We start from the raw sequence: 20,327 nt of genomic DNA on the forward strand, positions 1-20,327 counted from the left end.
CCAATATATTATAATATATTAATACAATATAATATTGATATATTACTACTATTAATATTAAATTTTACTAATTTTTGGTAATAGTATTAAATTTTATATTGCTATTACAGTATAATATATATATAAACCGAGTACAGGAACTAGAACTAAATTGTATAGGAGCTGAGTAAGAACTAGAATCAAATGGGTTCAGTTCAAGTACCGATTTTCAGATCTGAGGCAGGACTTGGTTCAAATCTAGATCACAACAATACTCCTTATAACCGAAAATTGAAACCAAACCGAATACCCAGTTCCTGACTGATTTACACCCTTACTTACATTGCACATACTAACTTTAGATGCCAGCACTATACACTATCGGATAGGTTAAATTTTGTGGATTGGTAGACTATTGGCCTGCCCCCCATAGGTCCAAATTTCCAAAATTGGATCAAATCAATTGGAATGGCTGAGGCCAATCCCAACTCTGGCCGATCTGGCCTATTTGATTCTCTTCCAGAAACTTGGATTATGGCATATTTGGGTTGGATTTTTATCGATTCCTCATCGATCCTGACCTATTCGGAATAAAATCTACCAGGATCAATCTAGATCCTGATTCTATGTTTTTAAACCTTTCATGTGGCCCTTCTCACATTACAAGTTTCATCTCAAGATTGTGGTGGGAGTGTAGTGAAAATCCAAAAATATGAGGGAAGATACAATAGTAATCAAAGTATCATTTATATATGAGAGGTTATTTGATTGAATTAGACTTTAAAGTATAAAATGTGCTCACGACTTATAGAATGATTCCTACTACAGACATATATATTAGGACCAACTTACATTTAAAAGTAAAAAAATCAACTATTAAAAAAAGTTTAGGAAAAGAGAAAAAGTAAACGGAAAAAAAGAATTGCTACAAGAAGAGCAATTTAAGATTCTAAGTTAAAAAACGTTGGTTGGAAAAATCCCTTCTATTTCTACCCCAAAAAAAATTTCTTTTTATCTTTTTTTTTTTGCTTATGTATTTATTTATTGGGAAAAGGCTCTCGGAGCTTAAGATGTACACTTTACCTCTTCACATCTTTTTTTTTTATAATCTCTCCTTCAATAATTATATAAACAATATTTTAGGTGAGAGGCTGGCGAGTACCCTGCTTGCTCAAAGAACCCTCTCACTTATTTATTTATCTTTTATGAACGGAGATCTTTTAGTTTGATGATCATTGACAATAATCGTGGGATGGAATCGTGAAACAGTTGGCCCTTTCACCTCAAATCTACTTAAAGATTACATTAATAACGATGGGAAATAAACGGATAGAGGTACCTTCAATGTGTACCATTTAAAGTTTTGGATCCCATGCAACATTCCAAATTCATCAATGAATTTTGTTAAAAAAAAAGAACTTATCGATGTCTATTACATAAGGGAGTTTCTTGTTAGGGGTGTCAATAGTTTTTTTTTTTTTTTTGGCCTTTTGTTTTATTTAGTAGCAACAACAGTTCAGCCTTATCCCATTTAAATGGGTTTGCTTATATGAATTTTGCCCTTAAATCAGATTAATAGGTTATGCATGTCTTTTTTCACCACATCTCTTAAGGTCATTTTAGGTCAATTCCTAGCTCTTTTAGTTTCTTCATTATGAATTGAATTACTCATCCATAATGAAGCACCCAAAAGCCTTTATTGAACATAATCATGCTACCTCAAACGTCTCAGAGCTTATCATGAATCATAGTTACTCCCAAATCATTTATAATTTGACTATTTATTGCTTTATCTTTTCTTGTGTTGTCACACATCCATCTCAACATTCTCATATCAACTACACTAAGTTTATGTACATAAAACTTCTTAATTTTCCAACATTTCGATCATACATCAAAGTCAATTTAGGAAAACTTGGTTCTTTATCCTATAAATTAAAACAATCAGGGATAGACTTAAAATTCGAGGAATTCCTCTTTTACTGTAGCTTAAGGAAAACTTGGTTCTTTAGGATAATGTTATTATTATTATTATTATTATTATTATTATACATGTAAGAAATAATGAATATCTACCAAGTAAAGAAAGCCAAGCAAAGCAATTCTTAATTCTCACACCCAATCATGAAAAAATAGGGTAAATTTATGTAACTTTCTAGACTTTAGATATAGATACACCACATGAGAGAGAGACTAAATAAATAAGAATGAGGGATATGTACCAAGTGAATAAGGCCAAGCAAAGAAAAATACATTAATTCTTAAATTCACTCTCACTTGTGGAATCTATAAATTCTCTTCAGACATCCTCACCTGTAGAAAATGAGTGGCTCACCCTAGAAACTTTGATTTTGTGACCAAACTTATTCTAAAAACAATATTGAAGACACAAAAAGATAATTTTTTTGTTTGCTAATGATGAATAATAGTTAAAGAAGTACAAGAACATATATACTTTTCCAATAATCTACTTATATGAGATGGGAATCATGGGAGCCTAGATGTTGAGACTATAAGGTATGAGGTGGGTTTGGACTTCAGACTAGACCCACATAAGAGTAACCACTATAACTAGGGGTGCAACTGAGCTAGGTTGGGCCAAGTATTTGAAAATCCAGGCCCAGCTTGGGTTTCCCAAGATCTAGCCCAAGCCTTGCCTGAGGTTGGGTTTCGATATCTAAACCTAGACCCAGCCTTGTCGGGCTTAAGGTGGGCTGGTGTTTGACCATGATTTGTTGTTTTCATGTTATTTTTTATATAAAAAGAAAAGATAATTATTACTTAAAGGACAAAGTTTTCCTTCACCCCACGATGAGAGTTCACAAACCCTTACAGGGTTTTAGTATGTTCTCCAAAATGCCCTCCTGATACCCCCACATTCATTTAAAGCCACCATAGTGAGTAGATTCCTAAATATGTATATATTTAATGGGTGGAGGTTGGGTATGTTGCTAGCTTCCTAGAGCCAATGGCTCAAACAATGAGGGCAGAGTGGGAGGGGTAGGGGGACTTTTCCAGGAGAGGAGAGATGTAGACCCAATTTTGGGCACAATGCTAGCATGCCCAACATTTTCCCATTTTTAATATATTAAATTAAGGAAAACAGAACCCTGAAAGACAATGTGGCCCTTACGTCCAAACACAGAGGGGCAATAAATGATCACCCACCCCCATGAAAGGCAAAAACCTCACTTCTAATGATGCTTTCGTGCATGCTGCCATTGGCCTCAGCGATACCTTCCAGGGAACCCTCTCCCTCAAATTAATGATGTATATGAAGTATACATTATATTACTTAATGCATGACCCTTATCTTGCATACATCTATACATATGAAATACCTATTTTTACATATATATAGTGTGTAGGGCCAAGCTCTTGAGCCAGGTTCAACCCCAGGCTTTAGTCTAAGCCCAAATTGGTCCAACCTTGGGCCAAAAAATCCAATCCTACTCCAGCCCAAGTTTTGAAATTTTCGGACGGACTTGAGCTGGACCAATCAAACTTGCACCCCTAACTATTACTAATACTCCCCTTGCATGCCCTCCCCTCCCCAAAAGAAAGGAAGAGTATGCTTCCTCACAAATATTTTTGCATTCATTTGTTCTCTTTTCTCAATTGAATTAATTAAATATCATGTGAAAAAAACCAAGGATATGCCACTTGATAAGAGAAATCTTTTTCAGTTCCTCCAAAAAAAAATAAAAAAATAAAAAAATAAATAAAATGAGAAGATTTTCTGAGCAAACGTCATTAGCAAGGATTTTTATCGTCTCAAGTGCACAATCCACTATTGCACGTCAAGTGCACACTGTGAAGACGACACATGGCATGAGGTGATCTGACAATCCAAATTGAAAGTGAAATTTTCACCTTCTTTGACAAAGTCCGATTTTCCCTCCATTATGTGTCTCTGTCTCTTTCGTCTCTCCTCTCGGACCTGACCAGAGTTCAACGATGGAGGTGACCTGAAGTTGCATCATTTCCCTGAGAAAAGAAATTGAGGTTTTCAGAAGTTCTCAAGAAGACACACGACCCACAACACGAAGTTTTCAGAACTGAGAAATAAGTGACTAGTCTCGAATAACGGAATTCTCTTGCAACTCTTTCTACTTTTTTACCATATATGATTTGAGGAAGAGAACTAAAATGACCAAAATTGGAACTTCCATTGGCTGATTTCAGAAAAATTTACAATGGGAATGGACAAAGAGAAAAGGCTAAAATCGATATATCATCTTACAGGGAATGGGAAAAGTAGTTTTCGTCTTCCTCTTTCCCCCATGATTTGTCTAGGTTCATAGAAAATCCCAAAAACCCCTCGAATGGCCAACAAAAACTGGAGAAAGAAGGGATCCAATTACCCAAACGATTACTCACACAGTAATAGCGTGTTCACCGAAAGTGCAGAGGATGTTGGTGGCGCCGGTGAAATACATAACCAATTTTGTCGGTGTCGTGTGTTGAACTCCGTCAACTTGGCCACTGCAACTTCAAATATGGGAGGAAGATGAATGATTCAAATACGGAGTTATGGCAGAGAGCGAGTTAGGAATTTAAAAACAAAGAAGTTCGTGAGGTTGTGTGAGGGTGCTTCGTTGACGTGAGGTTGCTACGCCGGCGTGAGGATGCATTTTACAATGAGGGAAACCATCTTCATTGTCAAACTCTAGTCAGGTCCGAGAGGAAAGAAGGGAGAGACAGAGACATAGAATGGAGGGAAAATCAGATTTTGTCAAATGAAGGTAAAAATTTCACTTTCAATTTGGACCATCAGATCATCTTATGCCACGTGTTATCTTCACAGGGTGCACTTGACGAGCAATTGTGGATTGTACACTTGAGACGATAAAAAGCACACCATTGGGATGCAACAAAACGGTATAACACATGAGGGCATCAAAGTCCTTTAATGTGCGGAAGAGACGGACAGACCGACAAAGGAATGAACAACAACCTTAACAAAAAACAGCTAAACCTAACCATACATGAGGTGAATAATGTGACCTCACCCAAACCGGATTGGCCAATAAACAGGACCTAACCAACCCATTGGGAGTCAAACCTCGGAAAAGAGTCCTACCGGGTTCATAAATTCGAACCTTCTAGACCTCAGTACTTTGGAGTTCCAAAGTCTCAAACTCCAAACGATACTTGGAATCAAAATAAATACTTACCAAAATAAAAAAGAATCAAAATAAATAGTTACCCACCAATAGGAATAAACTCATACTATGGTTTAATAACTTAAATTATCTTTATCTCTCTTTTGTAATTTTCATAAAGAAACCAGGAGAGAAAAAAAAGCAAAAAAGGAAAAGGAAAAAGAAAAGAAATTCTTTCTTCTCACACAAGAAATAATTTTGGATATTATAAATGCCCACTCCGGTCTTCCGGTCTCCCCATTCGCCATATTTCTTTATTTTTCTCTCTGTATTTCTTCTTCTCGTCTCAAATCTATCTTGAATCGTTTCGAAGATGGCTAACCAAGCTGAATCTTCTGATTCGTAAGTCTTTTCTCTCTGATCTAAACTGTTTTCTTTACGGGTTGTTGCATCTTTTTTTCTCTCATTGTTTATTTCTTCGGTAGGAATTTGGGCAGTGGAGGAAGGGTTGTTGCGGTTGGTTAAATTTTTTTTTGTTTTTTGATTCTGATGGTTGGTTATTCTGTGAATTACAGAAAGGGAACGAAGAGGGATTTCAGTACTGCAATCTTGGAAAGGAAGAAGTCTCCGAATCGGCTTGTCGTTGATGAGGCCATCAATGATGATAATTCAGTGGTGACCTTGAATCCAGAAACGATGGAGAAGCTTCAGCTTTTCCGTGGTGATACCATTCTGATCAAGGTAATTTTAGTTTTTCCTTGTAATTGTTTGACTTTTGAACAACTTTTATTTTTAGCTTTGTGGACGATTACATTTTCGGATTGAGATGTTTCTGTTGTGTATAGGGATTGAGGATACTCAAAGTTTTGGGGGAAGATATATTTTCTGTAATGGGGTTTTGAAAAACTAGGGTTTTAATATCGGGATTCGGCTACTTTTGTTGAACTGGGTATCAGGGTTGTTGGTGACCGGCGGTCAGCTAGAGAGAGATGTTATTGTAGCTCTTCTTATTGAATTCTGTTTGTATACTAGGGTCTTTTGTCCTAGAAGGATGTCTTTATTTGTTCGGTTCTCCAATTTCGATAATTTTCTTTCTTCTTTTGAATCTCTAGAAAGCTTTAAAAGTTTTGAGGGTTCTCCAATTGTGACATTTGCGAGAGCCATTCTAAAATTTGACATATACAAGTGGCATAGTAGGCTTGTATCTTTGTGAGAGTGGCATTGTAGGTAGTGGATGTGTTTGAAAGTGGTTTTTCACAAGTTACTTAAAGCTTTACAATATTCTCTTGCTGCTAATTCTTGATTCTGGTAGCCTAGGTGTATGGAGATGGGTTCTTGAAGTATAGGATTTTGAAAATTATAGCTGTTACACTAGTTGAAAGTATAATTATGGATGCTTTACTGCCGATATTTACTTATTTTGCATTTCCTCCATTCTCGTGGGTTTGCAGGGAAAGAAACGGAAGGATACGATCTGCATTGCCCTTGCTGATGACACATGTGATGAACCAAAGATCAGGATGAATAAGGTTGTCAGATCAAATCTGAGAGTTAGGCTTGGTGATGTTGTTTCTGTCCACCAATGCCCGGATGTCAAGTACGGGAAGCGTGTGCACATACTTCCTGTGGATGACACAATTGAAGGTGTCACTGGGAATTTATTCGATGCCTATTTGAAACGTGAGTTCCTGAACTGTTTTTTTGTCATGCATCTATTATGAATCTTCGGGTGAATTAGTAAATACAGGTGATTCCACCAAGTTTTGGATGGGATCTCTGAACCAGGATGTTGGCTTTAGTAATTAAATATTATATCATGGGCCTCCTACTTTTTATTTATAAATAGATGCACTTGTATGGGAATAATATCTAGAGAATGTATGATCTGCAAATGTGAATAATGTGTTTTATGAGCTTCTGTTTTTGGATATTGAAAGTAGTTGTACGACTACTCTGAAGTATTCAGCTGCATACTGATCTTGTATGGCAGAAATAAATGATTATTTTGGACATAACAACTTGAAGGCCTATTTGAAAATAGAAGATTGGTAAGTTTCACGTGAGATTTAAAAGGGCTGTATGAGTTCAGTTTCTATTTATTATCATGTGTGTACATAAGTTTCCTAGTGGGCGCCTTGGTGCAACAGTTAAGTTGTGCTATTGCAACTTGTTGGTTGCAGGTTCAAAACCTGGAAACAGTCTCTCCTGCATAGCCAGGGGGATTAAGGGTGCGTACATTTGCCCCTCCCGGACCCTGCAGTAGCGGGAGCCTCGTGGACCGGGTTGCTCTAAAGTTTCCTAGAGGGTAGAGTAACCAGTGGCCTAAATGTTGACCTGGGAAACAATTATCAGTTTAATATTCAATGACATGCTACTGTTATTTTGGTACATAAGCAAGTTCAAAAGTGCTATTTGGAGAAAGGTTCAATCTTAGTTGAATCATTTGCATTTTTTTTTCATATTTCGTTTTCTTTGTTGTTCTCTTTTGGATTCAATGGTCTGAAGTGTTGTAGTTAATATAAATACTTTATTTCAAATTACTTCATCGAGTGCTGTTATTCTGATTTTTGGGATATTATCTATTGCAGCTTATTTCTTGGAAGCATATCGCCCTGTTAGGAAAGGGGATCTCTTCCTTGTTAGAGGTGGAATGAGGAGTGTTGAGTTTAAAGTCATTGAGACTGACCCAGCAGATTACTGTGTGGTTGCTCCTGATACTGAGATATTTTGTGAGGGTGAGCCAGTTAGAAGGGAGGATGAAAACAGGTTGGATGAAGTGGGTTATGATGATGTTGGTGGGGTGAGAAAACAGATGGCTCAGATACGAGAACTTGTGGAACTTCCTCTAAGACATCCACAGCTGTTCAAATCTATCGGTGTGAAGCCCCCTAAAGGAATTTTGTTGTATGGTCCTCCAGGTTCCGGAAAGACTTTGATAGCCAGGGCTGTTGCCAATGAGACTGGTGCTTTCTTCTTCTGTATTAATGGACCAGAAATTATGTCCAAATTAGCTGGAGAGAGTGAAAGCAATCTCAGGAAGGCATTCGAAGAAGCTGAGAAGAATGCGCCATCTATCATCTTCATTGATGAAATTGACTCTATAGCACCTAAGCGAGAGAAGACCAACGGAGAAGTTGAAAGGCGCATTGTGTCTCAGCTCTTGACACTGATGGACGGATTGAAATCTCGTGCCCATGTTATTGTGATGGGGGCTACAAACCGGCCTAACAGCATTGACCCAGCTTTGAGAAGGTTTGGAAGGTTCGATAGAGAAATTGACATTGGTGTTCCAGATGAAGTTGGACGTCTTGAGGTTCTTCGGATTCATACAAAGAATATGAAGTTAGCTGAAGATGTATGCTAAATTCTTAATGTTTGTGTTTCATAATCATCTCTTCCTGTTTCTGTCTTAAATAAGTCAAGCTAACAAATCCCATGGTTCATCTACACAGGTTGACTTGGAAAGAATATCAAAGGACACTCATGGGTATGTTGGTGCTGACCTTGCTGCTCTCTGTACTGAAGCCGCCCTTCAATGTATCAGAGAAAAGATGGATGTTATTGACTTAGAAGATGAATCCATTGATGCTGAGATACTGAACTCTATGGCTGTCACGAATGAGCACTTCAAAACTGCTCTTGGAACAAGCAATCCCTCTGCTCTTCGTGAAACTGTCAGTAGAATTTCCAGAGTCCTTATTTTCAGTGTGTTTGCGTTTGGTGATATGCCTGTTTTCTTTATTGTTTTACTTTGCTCATTAAGCTTTTGATGTGCAGGTTGTTGAAGTGCCTAATGTGAGCTGGGAGGACATTGGTGGGCTTGAAACTGTCAAGAGGGAGCTTCAAGAGGTAAAAAGCTATGCGTTACATAGGTCTTAGCTGGTTTCTGGTTTCATGTGTGCTCAGCTTTTGACACTCTTTTGTTATGCAGACTGTCCAATATCCTGTGGAGCACCCCGAGAAATTCGAGAAGTTTGGTATGTCGCCCTCGAAAGGAGTTCTTTTCTATGGTCCTCCTGGTTGTGGGAAAACATTATTAGCCAAGGCGATTGCAAGTGAATGCCAGGCCAATTTCATTAGTGTTAAGGGTCCTGAGTTGCTCACTATGTGGTTTGGTGAGAGTGAGGCCAATGTACGAGAAATCTTTGACAAGGCCCGTCAATCTGCACCTTGTGTCCTTTTCTTTGATGAGCTTGATTCAATTGCTACGCAGGTTTGTTTTACATTTCTCCTTCACCTTTTCATTCTTGCCTTAATGTCTGTTTCTTTCTATGAATTCCTTGTTTGCTTACATATATAGTCTACTGGCTCTGACCATTCTTTTACATTTATGGCAGAGGGGGAGTAATGTTGGAGATGCTGGTGGTGCAGCTGATAGGGTCCTGAACCAACTCCTGACTGAAATGGATGGCATGACTGCAAAGAAGACAGTTTTTATAATTGGTGCCACCAACAGGCCTGACATAATTGATCCTGCGTTGCTGAGGCCAGGTCGTCTTGATCAGTTGATTTACATTCCTCTGCCAGATGAGGACTCCCGCCATCAAATTTTTAAGGCTAACCTGAGGAAATCACCTGTTTCAAAGGATGTGGACTTAAGGGCTCTTGCAAAATATACTCAAGGCTTTAGTGGGGCTGATATTACAGAGATATGCCAACGTTCTTGCAAGTACGCCATTAGAGAAAATATCGAGAAGGTAAGCTTCTTGTCTCTGGATCTCTTTTTCGTTTCAAGTATTGTCATATTCACATTTTATATCTTTATGCATAAAGGCATGGCCATCTATCTCTATATCTATGTACATGTATTTGTTCGGTATTCTTCCTATTCTCCACTATCATCCTAGTCTGTAGGCTTTCTGTAGATTGTCTCATTGTTTGGGATGGTAGATTTTTTACGGTAGAGTACAGAGTTTTGTTGGAATTATGGATTTGATATCTAATACATGCTATGTGCTTCTTGGAGTCGAGAATGATAAAGTTTAAGAGAATTATGATAAATGACATCTGGGATACCCATCATTTGAAGAAACTGCACCTAAGGGCACCCATTATTTGGAAAATTAAGTTTTAAGAGACCTCACATTTCACCAATGCTACGTTTGAGGTACCACATGTTTCATCAATGTTCCACTTGAGGTTCCTTATATTTTTGGAATTCCAATTTTATCCCTTGTTCTCTTTGCCGTTCCATTCCCTCTTCTCTATGTTGTGTTGCTATTGCATCCACCAGTTGGTACTGCACTCCATTTTTAGGTCTTCTGCTGCTGAACTTTCATATGACAGTGTGGGAAGGGGTTGCGAAAGAAGGGGGGGGGGGGGGAGGGTGGAGCCAGGGGTTTGTTGTGCTGGTTAAAGTGGCCGGTGGGTTTTTGTTGGACTGGTATAATGAAGTCTGTGGGCTAGATGCTGGAAAGTGGAGGTTTGCAGAGGAGTAGGAAGAAATGGAAGGTTGTGCAAGGAGAGAGCAGTGAAGGTAGGGTGGGTTTCAGAGGAGGAAGGTCTCACGGTGGAGATTCAGGGCGCGTAGGGGAGGACTTCAGGGTGTGTGGTGGAGGGGGAAGGGGGGTGGGTGTTGTCTTACACAACTTTGATTATATTATGGTTGTACTGTTCCGAGGCAAACTCCAACCTCTTCGTTGCTTAAATTGAATTTTCACTCTCCATGCATTTCCATCTTCCTTTTTTTCCAATAATGGTGGTAGTATTTTGTTGTCCATTCTCGCTAACGTGTTCTCACTTCATGGCGAAGCATGCATGCTTCTTGTTGCCCTTCCAATGGCACCGTACCCATCTGGATTACACGGTAACTGTGGGTTGGAAGACGCAAAGTGGGAATAGGGTTCAAATCCTGAATTCTTCGACACAAAGTGGGAATAGGGTTCAAATCCTGAATTCTTCATTGCCTGATCAAAAGGACTGCTCTTGTTCCATCCAGACCACTCGTGATTACGATGCACAAATGGTTACTGGAGACTTTTGGGATGAGTTCATTCTCAACAGTGACACTCCCATCCTCATTGAGTTCTTTGCTCCTTGGTTGGCCCCCTGCAGGATAGTCCATTGGCTGAATGAAGAGGTTGCAATAGTATGCGGGGAAACTTGAATGCTTCATACTTGATACAGATCATTACTTGGATATTGCTGATAAGTATGGTGTTGATTCTATTCCAGTAGTTTTGCACTTTTGCCCTTTAAGAATGGAGAAAAACGACACTCTTTGGTTGGAACTTTGCACAAGCCACAAGCAGCTTTATGTGGCTGCCATCGAGAAGCTTCTGGTCTGTTGAGGAACCTCCAACATTTCAACTATAGCCCACTGCAGTGTGTCTTTAAGTTAGCTGATTTGAATTGAGCCCGTTGGGAGTTGATCTGGGGAAGGAGGTCTCATGGTTCAGGGCATGAGAGGAGTTTCCGGAGTGATTGAGGGTTCAAGGTGGTGGAAGGAAGGCTCACGGTAGGGGTGGTTATGTGGGAGGCTTTGCAGGTTCTCAGATGGGGGTTGCTGGATACATAGTTGTCATGGCGTCGCCATGGTGTCTTGGCGCTGGGAGAGGTGGCATATTGAGCTACGCCATAGTGGATGTAAATATATCGTTCGATATGGCTTCCATGGCGTCGCCATGGACGCCATACCACGATATGTTGGCATATCGGTCGATATTTGTACATTTGAATGTATAAAAGTTAGATTTAAATTTTTTTTAAAAAAAAACCATTTAATAGCTTAGATGTTTTTTTATTAATGTCTATTGGAGGTGTAACTTGAAAATATACACTTGCAATACACATTATCAATTTATCATAAAAATTAAAAACAATAAACATATTACCCTAATTGGGGGGAAATAGAAATCGCAAAAGGCAAAAACAGTTCGAGAGTCTAGAGGAGAGAGTCGAGACAGAGGAACAGTTCGTGAGACGAGATTCCGGCAAGCGGCGACTTTGGCTTTAGTTCCTGGCTTCCTGCAACTCTCGGCAGAGAGAGTTCTTCACTCCTTCGAAGTTGCGAACATCTCCGGCAACCTCCAGGACTCCATTCCGGTAAGTTTTTATTTTTTTGTATTTTTGTTTAATTTGGTTCTTCTTCCTCCTTCCAGTCCTCCTGCAACTTGATTTTTGAGTTCAGTTCTCCTCCCAGGCAGTCCTCTTCTTCTAATCTTAACTTCTTCTTCTTCTGTTCTTCTCCTCCCAGCCTCCGGTAATGATTAGTGATTACAGCCAGTACTAGTAGTATCGTTTTGTTTTGTTTTTTTTTTTTTTCTTCTTGTCTTGCACAGCCACACATACGCAGTTACACACATAGAGACAGGGAGAGAGTTGAGAGACAGAAGGGGGGGGGGATTTATTTCAGTTAGTACTTAGTAGTCCTCTCGGTTTTTTTATTTTCCTCTTTTCTTCTTCGCAACTGCTTGTACAATGGGAGATAGTCGAGAGACAGGGGGGCCTCTCGGTTTTTTTTTTTTCCCCCCTTTTTTCTTCTTGTTGCCTTGCACTTGCAACCTTGCACACAACCTCTCGGTTTTTTGTTTCTGCTTCTTGCCTTGCAGTTGCAGGCTTCCACATAGACAGAGAATGAGAGAAGGTGTTTTATTTTTTTCTTCTTCTTGCCCTGCACACAGCCACACACAACAGCAGCACATTTTCATACTTTCATATTACACTAATGGATATTACACTTTCATGAATTAAACCATAGTATATTAGTAGTAGTGTAGTATACTTTCATGTTGATTTTTGATGTTATAGGACATATATTATAGCATACTAAATGACATTAAAAATAGAGAAAATAAAAAATTAAACATGGTCGACATGCTCGCCATGGCAACGCCATGGCGGGCGACATGTCGATATATCGACGTGACACCCTTCCACAGACTTGGATCGCCGTGACGCCGTGACAACTATGGCTGGATACCAGTGGTGGTGGATATGATTTTAGTTGGGAATAATTGGAAGTTAAAAAAATGATAATCTCAACACATAATTTTCCAAACATTGGGTACCCTAAATGCAGTTTCACCAAATGTTAATTAGTATAGGCTTCTGGATGCACTTCTCCATTGACTCTTGCTGCTGAACTCATGGAACTAGTCACCATATTTTTCAAGGGTTTAAGGTAAGCCTAGGCGAGGCCTTGTACGGTTTAGTTTAGGACCTCTTAGGTTATTAAATAAATGAAAAACTAAAGATTCAGATATCATCAATCAACGATCATTTGTTTTTTGGTAGAATCAATCAATGTGTATCAAAACAAACCATAGACAATCAAGGAAGTATTGTCTTGTTACAACAATTTTTGGGCTTGGTTGCATCTTTTTCTTCCAAATTTAACCTCCTAGTTTACTACCTCTCCAATTTTAGCCCCCCTTAATGATATGATAAGCTGCTCTATGGTGCACAATAAAAGCATAGGACCGTGTATGGATTTATTCTGCCCTTCCTAAAAGCTCAATAGGGTGGCCACATAGGTCAAAATGGTGATGTGACCAAGATGCTGCCTATTGGATACCTTGCATAGTTATCAAGGCGGGAAAGCGACCATGGCGTTTTAGAGGGGCAAAATTCAAGGTGACACCGCCATGGCGCCCAAGGCGTTCAAGGCGAGCGAGGAGCTTGGACGCCAAGGTGACGCCTTGATAACTATGATACCTTGTTCAGTCCTTGGTAACCAAAGTGTAAAAAACTATGCAGGGCTTGCCCATTTTTAAGGGCATTGAGTGAGGCCTCAATAACTATGCTTGTTTCGGATGGCACTAGCAGACTAGCTTCATTCTTTATTGTTGTACACAGATTGTTCATAACCTGGATCAGCTTCTTACTCTTTGAGAAGGGGGATTGGTCTAGGGTGCCTTAATCAGTTATATGCACAGGTCACATTAGCATGCCTGTATGTAGACTTGCTCATATGAAACTGCGAATCTAATGATGGGAGATCTGTTGATGCAGGACATTGAAAGGGAGCGGAAGAGAAGCGAGAACCCTGAGGCAATGGAGGAGGATGTTGAGGATGAAGTAGCAGAGATCACAGCAGCTCACTTTGAGGAGGCGATGAAGTATGCACGTAGGAGTGTGAGCGATGCTGATATCAGGAAGTACCAGGCATTTGCGCAAACATTGCAGCAATCGAGGGGGTTCGGTAGTGAATTCCGATTCGCAGAGTCTGGATCTGGGGCTACTGGGTCGGACCCATTTGCAACTTCAGCTGGTGGAGCTACTGAGGATGACCTTTACAGTTAAACCACTGTTTGTTTTATATTCTGGTTAAGCCATGTTATTATTTATAAGCCCACTACTTAGGGTAGTGGGTCTGTAGACATTATTGGCATTATTTTCTTGTAAGAAGTTTTTAGGGGGGTGGGGGGGAGAGGAGAGAGAGGGGGGGGGGGGGGAAGAGAATACTAGGCTCCTTCTTTCTGGATGGTTTTCTATTCCCCTATTTGTCACATTAAATTGCATTGGAAAGTTATACGTTAATGTCCTATTTTGGTGCAGCTTCATGATTCTTGGTATTTTGATGGACCAATAATTTCCATTGTCATTTTTACCCAAAAAAAAAAAAGAAAGAAAAAAATATTAAGGGAAAAGTTAATAATGTAGTTGGATAGGACTTGAGGGTATTTTGAAAACTTCATACAATTGGGGGTTGTGGGAGATAATTCCATTTGGAACTTTTCTCCTATATTCTTTGAGTAATATATGAAACTTGAGACATCAAGTACTCAGCTATATATAAGGATTAGCAAGTTATTTTACTATATGTTGGAATTTGTTTTTCGGTGATAGAATTAGCTTTAGTTCCCGATAGTTTTGATATTTTCAATTAATGTTGATAAGTTAACATTGTGATGATGCATAAAAGGTGCATATTATTATTATTTTTTTTGATGAAATATAATTGGTGCATGTTAATTATCCAATTAATATGGTAAATTACTGTTAAACACAGATGTACCCAATTAATAAGAAGATTATGGAGTGATTACAGGGTTTTAGGGTGTTAAAATACTCTGCAGTATCAGCGGGGTGGCGGTGCACATCCGGCGGCACAACAGAGGGCATGTGTACCATGTGTGCCACCTGACCTCTGTCATGCTGTTGGATGCGCACTGCATCCCCATCGGTACTGCAGAGGATCCTGGTCTTGGTTATAGGTATCGGTGTCATATGTACCGGTAATAAACCCCAGCTGATGCAATCGATATATCAGTCGTGAGTGACCGATATCAGAGAAACTGCATATGCTGCGGAGACTATTTAACCGGATTCTCAATAAATTGGATATAGAAACCATTCATATCCATACAATTTGGATCCCTCACCTTGAGGTTTTGAATCCTTTTTGTTAGATTCACAAAACACCAGAGATAAAAAAGGTTGATTTTGCACGCCTCCTTCCCTAATCTTATTGTTTAGGACTTTTCCCTCCTTTGATTACTCCATGCCATGATTAATTAAATGGGTTTAACTACACTATATAACTACTCACTACATAACTACTAAATCCTAATTTCGGTGCAAAAGCAAACCATCACTTCAGCAATTGTATATATCATAGACCAATAATTAGCCTGAAACTCAAAAGCCATTACAAGTAGTTGGTTCAATTGCGTCCTCCTATTATTACCTCCAATTTGTGGGCACCTCCAATTCCTCTAATAGGGGGGAGTGGACCTCACCTTATGTAGTGTTTTTGGATAAGGGATAGGGTGATCATTTCCCCCTCTATGTGAGTAGGGGTGTAAATGAATAGCCGAAATCCGTTTTCGTTTCCGTGTTCGTATCCGTTTAGAACTATCCGAATCCGTCCGAAAGCTAAACAGATGCGGATACGGATAGGTTATAGTTATCCGAAAAGCTATATTTACATGTAAACAGATAAAATATCCGATTCGTATCCGTGTTCGTGTCCGTATCCGTTTAGCACTATCCAAATCCGTCCGATAGCTAATCGGATGCAAATGCAGATATAGCACTATCCGAACCAAATCCGATCCATTTACAGTCCTATATCTGTATGTGAAGAATTGGAAGAGGCTGTGAATGGGAGAGGATAACAATTCTACCTCGTTGCCAAGAAGGAGACGTTAACCACTTCGCGTGAAGAAAACTGGCTCTCTCGCGTTATGCTCGCACTCTCTCTCTCTTATAAATTATGATTATAGAAAATTTCTCTCATTAAGAAAGTCAAAAAGAATATAAATCTTGCACACAATTGTTCAACTTTCTAAGCCTAGTTTCAGACTTTTAGTCGGATCATGCACTACCATCGTTACAGATGTATATTGCTTCACAATATTTATAGTTAAATAGTTTAGTGTTTGTGAATCATCAGTCAATAAAATAAAAAGATTTCTAGACCATTTTGATTCCTTGTGTGTGAGGGCCATTTCACCATTTCTATATAGTCTTATCTTCTTTCATCTCTATTCTATGTTGCTTGTTGGTTTTGTAAGGGTGTCAATTGGTTCGGCTCAAGATAAACATGTGAAAATAAAAAATGATCCAAAAGCAAAAATGAGCTTTTTTTTTTCAAATCAGAATTGAATCAACTCGATCCAGTTTTTATTCGGTTTTGACATGGTTTGTATTCGATTTGGGCCAACTTTTTACATCGTTAACAACAAAAAAATCCCTTACTTGTTAGGATCATAATCCACACAACTTTTTTCAAACATTAAAAAGGAATAGAATTTATCAACAACATTGACTAAAACATTAAAAAAAATATATGATTTATTTGGTTCTTTATTCGATTTGAAAATGGATATTTCGGTTTGATGGTTTCAACAATAAAATAAAAGCGAACCAAGAAAAGATTCCACAATTTGAAAAAAAAAAAAAAAAAAAAAAAAAAAACTAAACCGATATTTGTTTCGATTCGATTTGATTTTAAACAGTTTGTTTTGAAATTAACACCCTTAATTCTTTATAGTAGTCATTTGATTTCTACGTTTTGTACATTCCCAATACAACCATGATTCATAGAAGCCACAAGAAGATAGAAGTTAAGAACAAAAACTAAAACCCAACTTGCCTCCTCAGTTATTTGGCCATAGTTGCCATTGCATATAATCACAAGGCGATAATATCACCCATAACACAATTGATAGAGGATCATCGGTTGACACAACAGTTGAAGAGGGAATAGATGGGAAAGAGATGGCATTAGACTCAAACATATCATGATATTTATGTTGTGTTTGGTATGCATTCTAGGTTGATTTCGCATTCTCGAATGATAAAAATAACTATTTTTATCAGTTGAGAATGCGAAATCGACTTAAAATGAATCCCAAGAATCCATACCAAACACTGCCTTAGTGAATCAATAAAAGATTGAAATTCTTATGTCGGAAAATATTTTTTGATTCATTGCATACTATAATAATGGAATGTTTCTGATTTTATCAGTTCTCTTTTACCTTAAAATCGACCGTGTAGTGGTTCTATATTCCCCCTTCCTTCTTTTCCCTCCCATCCCAAAAGAAAAAAATAAAAATAAAAATGTTGCAGAGATTATTTTAGTTTCTTTCATTATATATAAAAGAATGCGATGTTTCCTAAAACCACAAGATAAATCTGATTGTAGTTATACATGTATCAATGGAATGTGGTGTTTTTCACTTTCCTTATAATTGAGATCAAAATAAATATTAGATTATGATGTCACCATCATTGATTGTGAGACTAGCATAAAATCTTCATACGGGTGGAAAAAAAATCCTTTGCAGTGTCCTAATCTGGCGGTACACTGTAGTGCAGGTCTGATAAGAGCTCGACATGTGGAAGTGTTGACATCCAACAGTGCTGAGCTTGAGAATAAAGAAAAGAAAGAAAAAAAAAACCACCTTATATTGAGCTCGCACCATTAGATGAAGATTCTTCCATGTGTTGAGCTCTTAGGGCCACACTACGATGTATAGCCAGATGCCCATAGTGCTTTCTTCAATTGTTAGAGCTTTGCGAGAAATAAAGAGAGTATAAAAGACTGATGGTTTTGCAAACTACATGTAGAGGTGGAGGGGGGAGGAATATGTGGTTGATAGGAGGGGGGTTAGAATGGAATTTTTATCCGTTGCTGTGTCATCATGCGGTGCAGCAGTGGCCATGTGTGCACAGCGGCCCCCACTATGCACACATGGCTGCTGCTGTGCCACGTAACACAATGGCACAGCAGCGGATAAAGGTCCGATTAGAATGCTTAATAGATTCAATTTTATCTTGGTCTTCTATTCAATCTTTTAAAGACCCACCATTCAATATTTGACTGTACTGCTCGCCTTTAATACAATTTGCCAAATCCACTTCGGTCCAACTCTCAGTAAACCACCATGACAATTATTGATGTTAACAAGTCAACAAATGCCACTTCTAGGCACTATTCCTCTGAATAGTTGCAAGTGAAGAAAAGAGAAGGGAAGTTGATTGAAGGGAAAAGGCTGGACATCTTGCCAGGGTGGCCAACATATGTCATCGATCTTCTCTTTTCTTCTTTTGGAAAAGACCCTTTACCTTCTTGTGTTCGGCTTTATAAGTAGTGTATGCATGTTAGCTTACCGACGGCATACTCAACCCTTTCTCTTGAAAAAAACAAAATAAATTTCTGCAATCACTACTTAAATGAATTTTCTTATTGACACCTTAATTTGTAACGTAACCTTATTTTTTTGGGAGAATGTTTTCTACGTGGGATGTAGGGGCCATGCCCACGAGAGTCGGGATGATCGTCATGCCCCCATGTAAAGCGGGAATTCTGCCCCCCCCTTTATGCCACTGTGTGTGCTCTCGTTGGCTGGTACACGCAACGTGGCCCTTGCATCTCACCCAGAAAACAACACCCTTACTTTTTTTTTTTAACCTTTTTAATATATATATATTCGTATAATTGTAAATATTGTCGTTTTACATGTATTTTCAAAAAATATGTGGGACAATGAGAACATTTGATAATGACACAATGATAAATCTCAAATTATTATTATAAATCCTTTTATAATCTAATCCCTATGGAAATGATTCAGTCCAATTGCATCCAAGCTCAACAACTAAGTCTTTATGGAGTTGTATCCGTATCAAGCCCACAAAGCTCACAAAGTCCACTTGGTCCATAATGCAAAGCAAGCCCATGAATAACATTTTTTAATCTTTATTATACAATGTAAAGGTTTAATCTCAGTCATTAAATCTCAATTGAAATCAACGACTGAGATATCGTAGGAGATTTCAGAGTTTGATATGTGAAAAGTTTTATAGTAGAAGATGATGTGGCATCCTCCTTGGTGATAATTTCTACTTCCTTAGTGCATGATGACTAGGTAGCCTTGGTTTCCTTTCCCTCTTGATCTCCTCCATGAAGCACTCTCTCCAAGGTTCATTCTCCCATACACTCTCTTGAACTCCTCTAAAGGTTTTTTTGTGACTTATTCCCCTTCACCTAATAGATAGTATCAATGTGTGGAGAATTGTATCAAGACCTTAAAGATGCCAACCATCTTCTACTTTTTGATTTTTCTATATTCTTTATTTCTCATAGAATTTTGTAATTGGTCAATGTGAAATCAATGTTGAGGTAACTTATGTAAGTGAGATTAGTAGTGATTGTTATTAGTGGTTAATACTACCAAAGCCACAAGGAGACCTATATAAATAGGTATCAACTTCTCTATGTAAAGATGGAGATTTTGATTGTTAATGAAATTTCAAGTTGCCTCTTAGCATCTTATGAGAACCTTGAAGTGTTTTAAAAAAACCTTGAAGAGGGGAAACCTTCCTAGAAAAGTAAGAATTTTTCTTTTTGCAGCCTAGAAGAGCTAACACTTTCAACCTTGAAAAATTGAAGATTTCTGATTTCCCCTTCAAAGATTACCAAACCATTTTCAAACCTTTCCCAAATTCGGACTTGTGCAGGAATAGTCTAGTGAAGGCCCATTTTGACACTTTTTCGAATGAAATTTAAGAAAATCCCATTTCATAAAAGTTGTAGACCCATCTCTTATCTTTAAAACCCAATCTGAATCACTTTAAACAAAGTTACATAATGGAAGTTATCCCTATTTTACTGCAACAGTATGAATCTGTCCAGAATTGAGATTTCGTTTTTGTAGTTATCATTTTCTCCCGTTCCGAGTTTAAGCAACCCTGAAGGGTGATTGCATCATTTGGTATCAGAGATGCCCCAAAGGTTGCATTAGAAAATGACCCCTTACCCTCCCATCCCACTCTCTCCATTAGGCACAG

The 20,327-nt window shown here is 38.4% G+C and overlaps 1 protein-coding gene across 1 annotated transcript; it reads left to right on the plus strand.

The window, feature by feature from the left end:
* The first annotated feature begins 5,332 nt into the window (after window positions 1-5,332).
* Window positions 5,333-14,328, plus strand: LOC122650135 (cell division cycle protein 48 homolog). Its single transcript, XM_043843450.1, has 9 exons — window positions 5,333-5,486; window positions 5,660-5,825; window positions 6,536-6,764; window positions 7,673-8,439; window positions 8,537-8,758; window positions 8,862-8,933; window positions 9,016-9,297; window positions 9,422-9,781; window positions 14,037-14,328. The coding sequence occupies exons 1-9, from the start codon at window positions 5,458-5,460 to the stop codon at window positions 14,325-14,327; spliced, it is 2,418 nt and encodes an 805-aa protein (XP_043699385.1). The 5' UTR covers window positions 5,333-5,457; the 3' UTR covers window position 14,328.
* The last annotated feature ends 5,999 nt before the right edge of the window (window positions 14,329-20,327 follow it).

This window comes from Telopea speciosissima, chromosome 2, assembly GCF_018873765.1.
Source record: "Telopea speciosissima isolate NSW1024214 ecotype Mountain lineage chromosome 2, Tspe_v1, whole genome shotgun sequence".
NCBI lineage: Eukaryota > Viridiplantae > Streptophyta > Magnoliopsida > Proteales > Proteaceae > Telopea > Telopea speciosissima.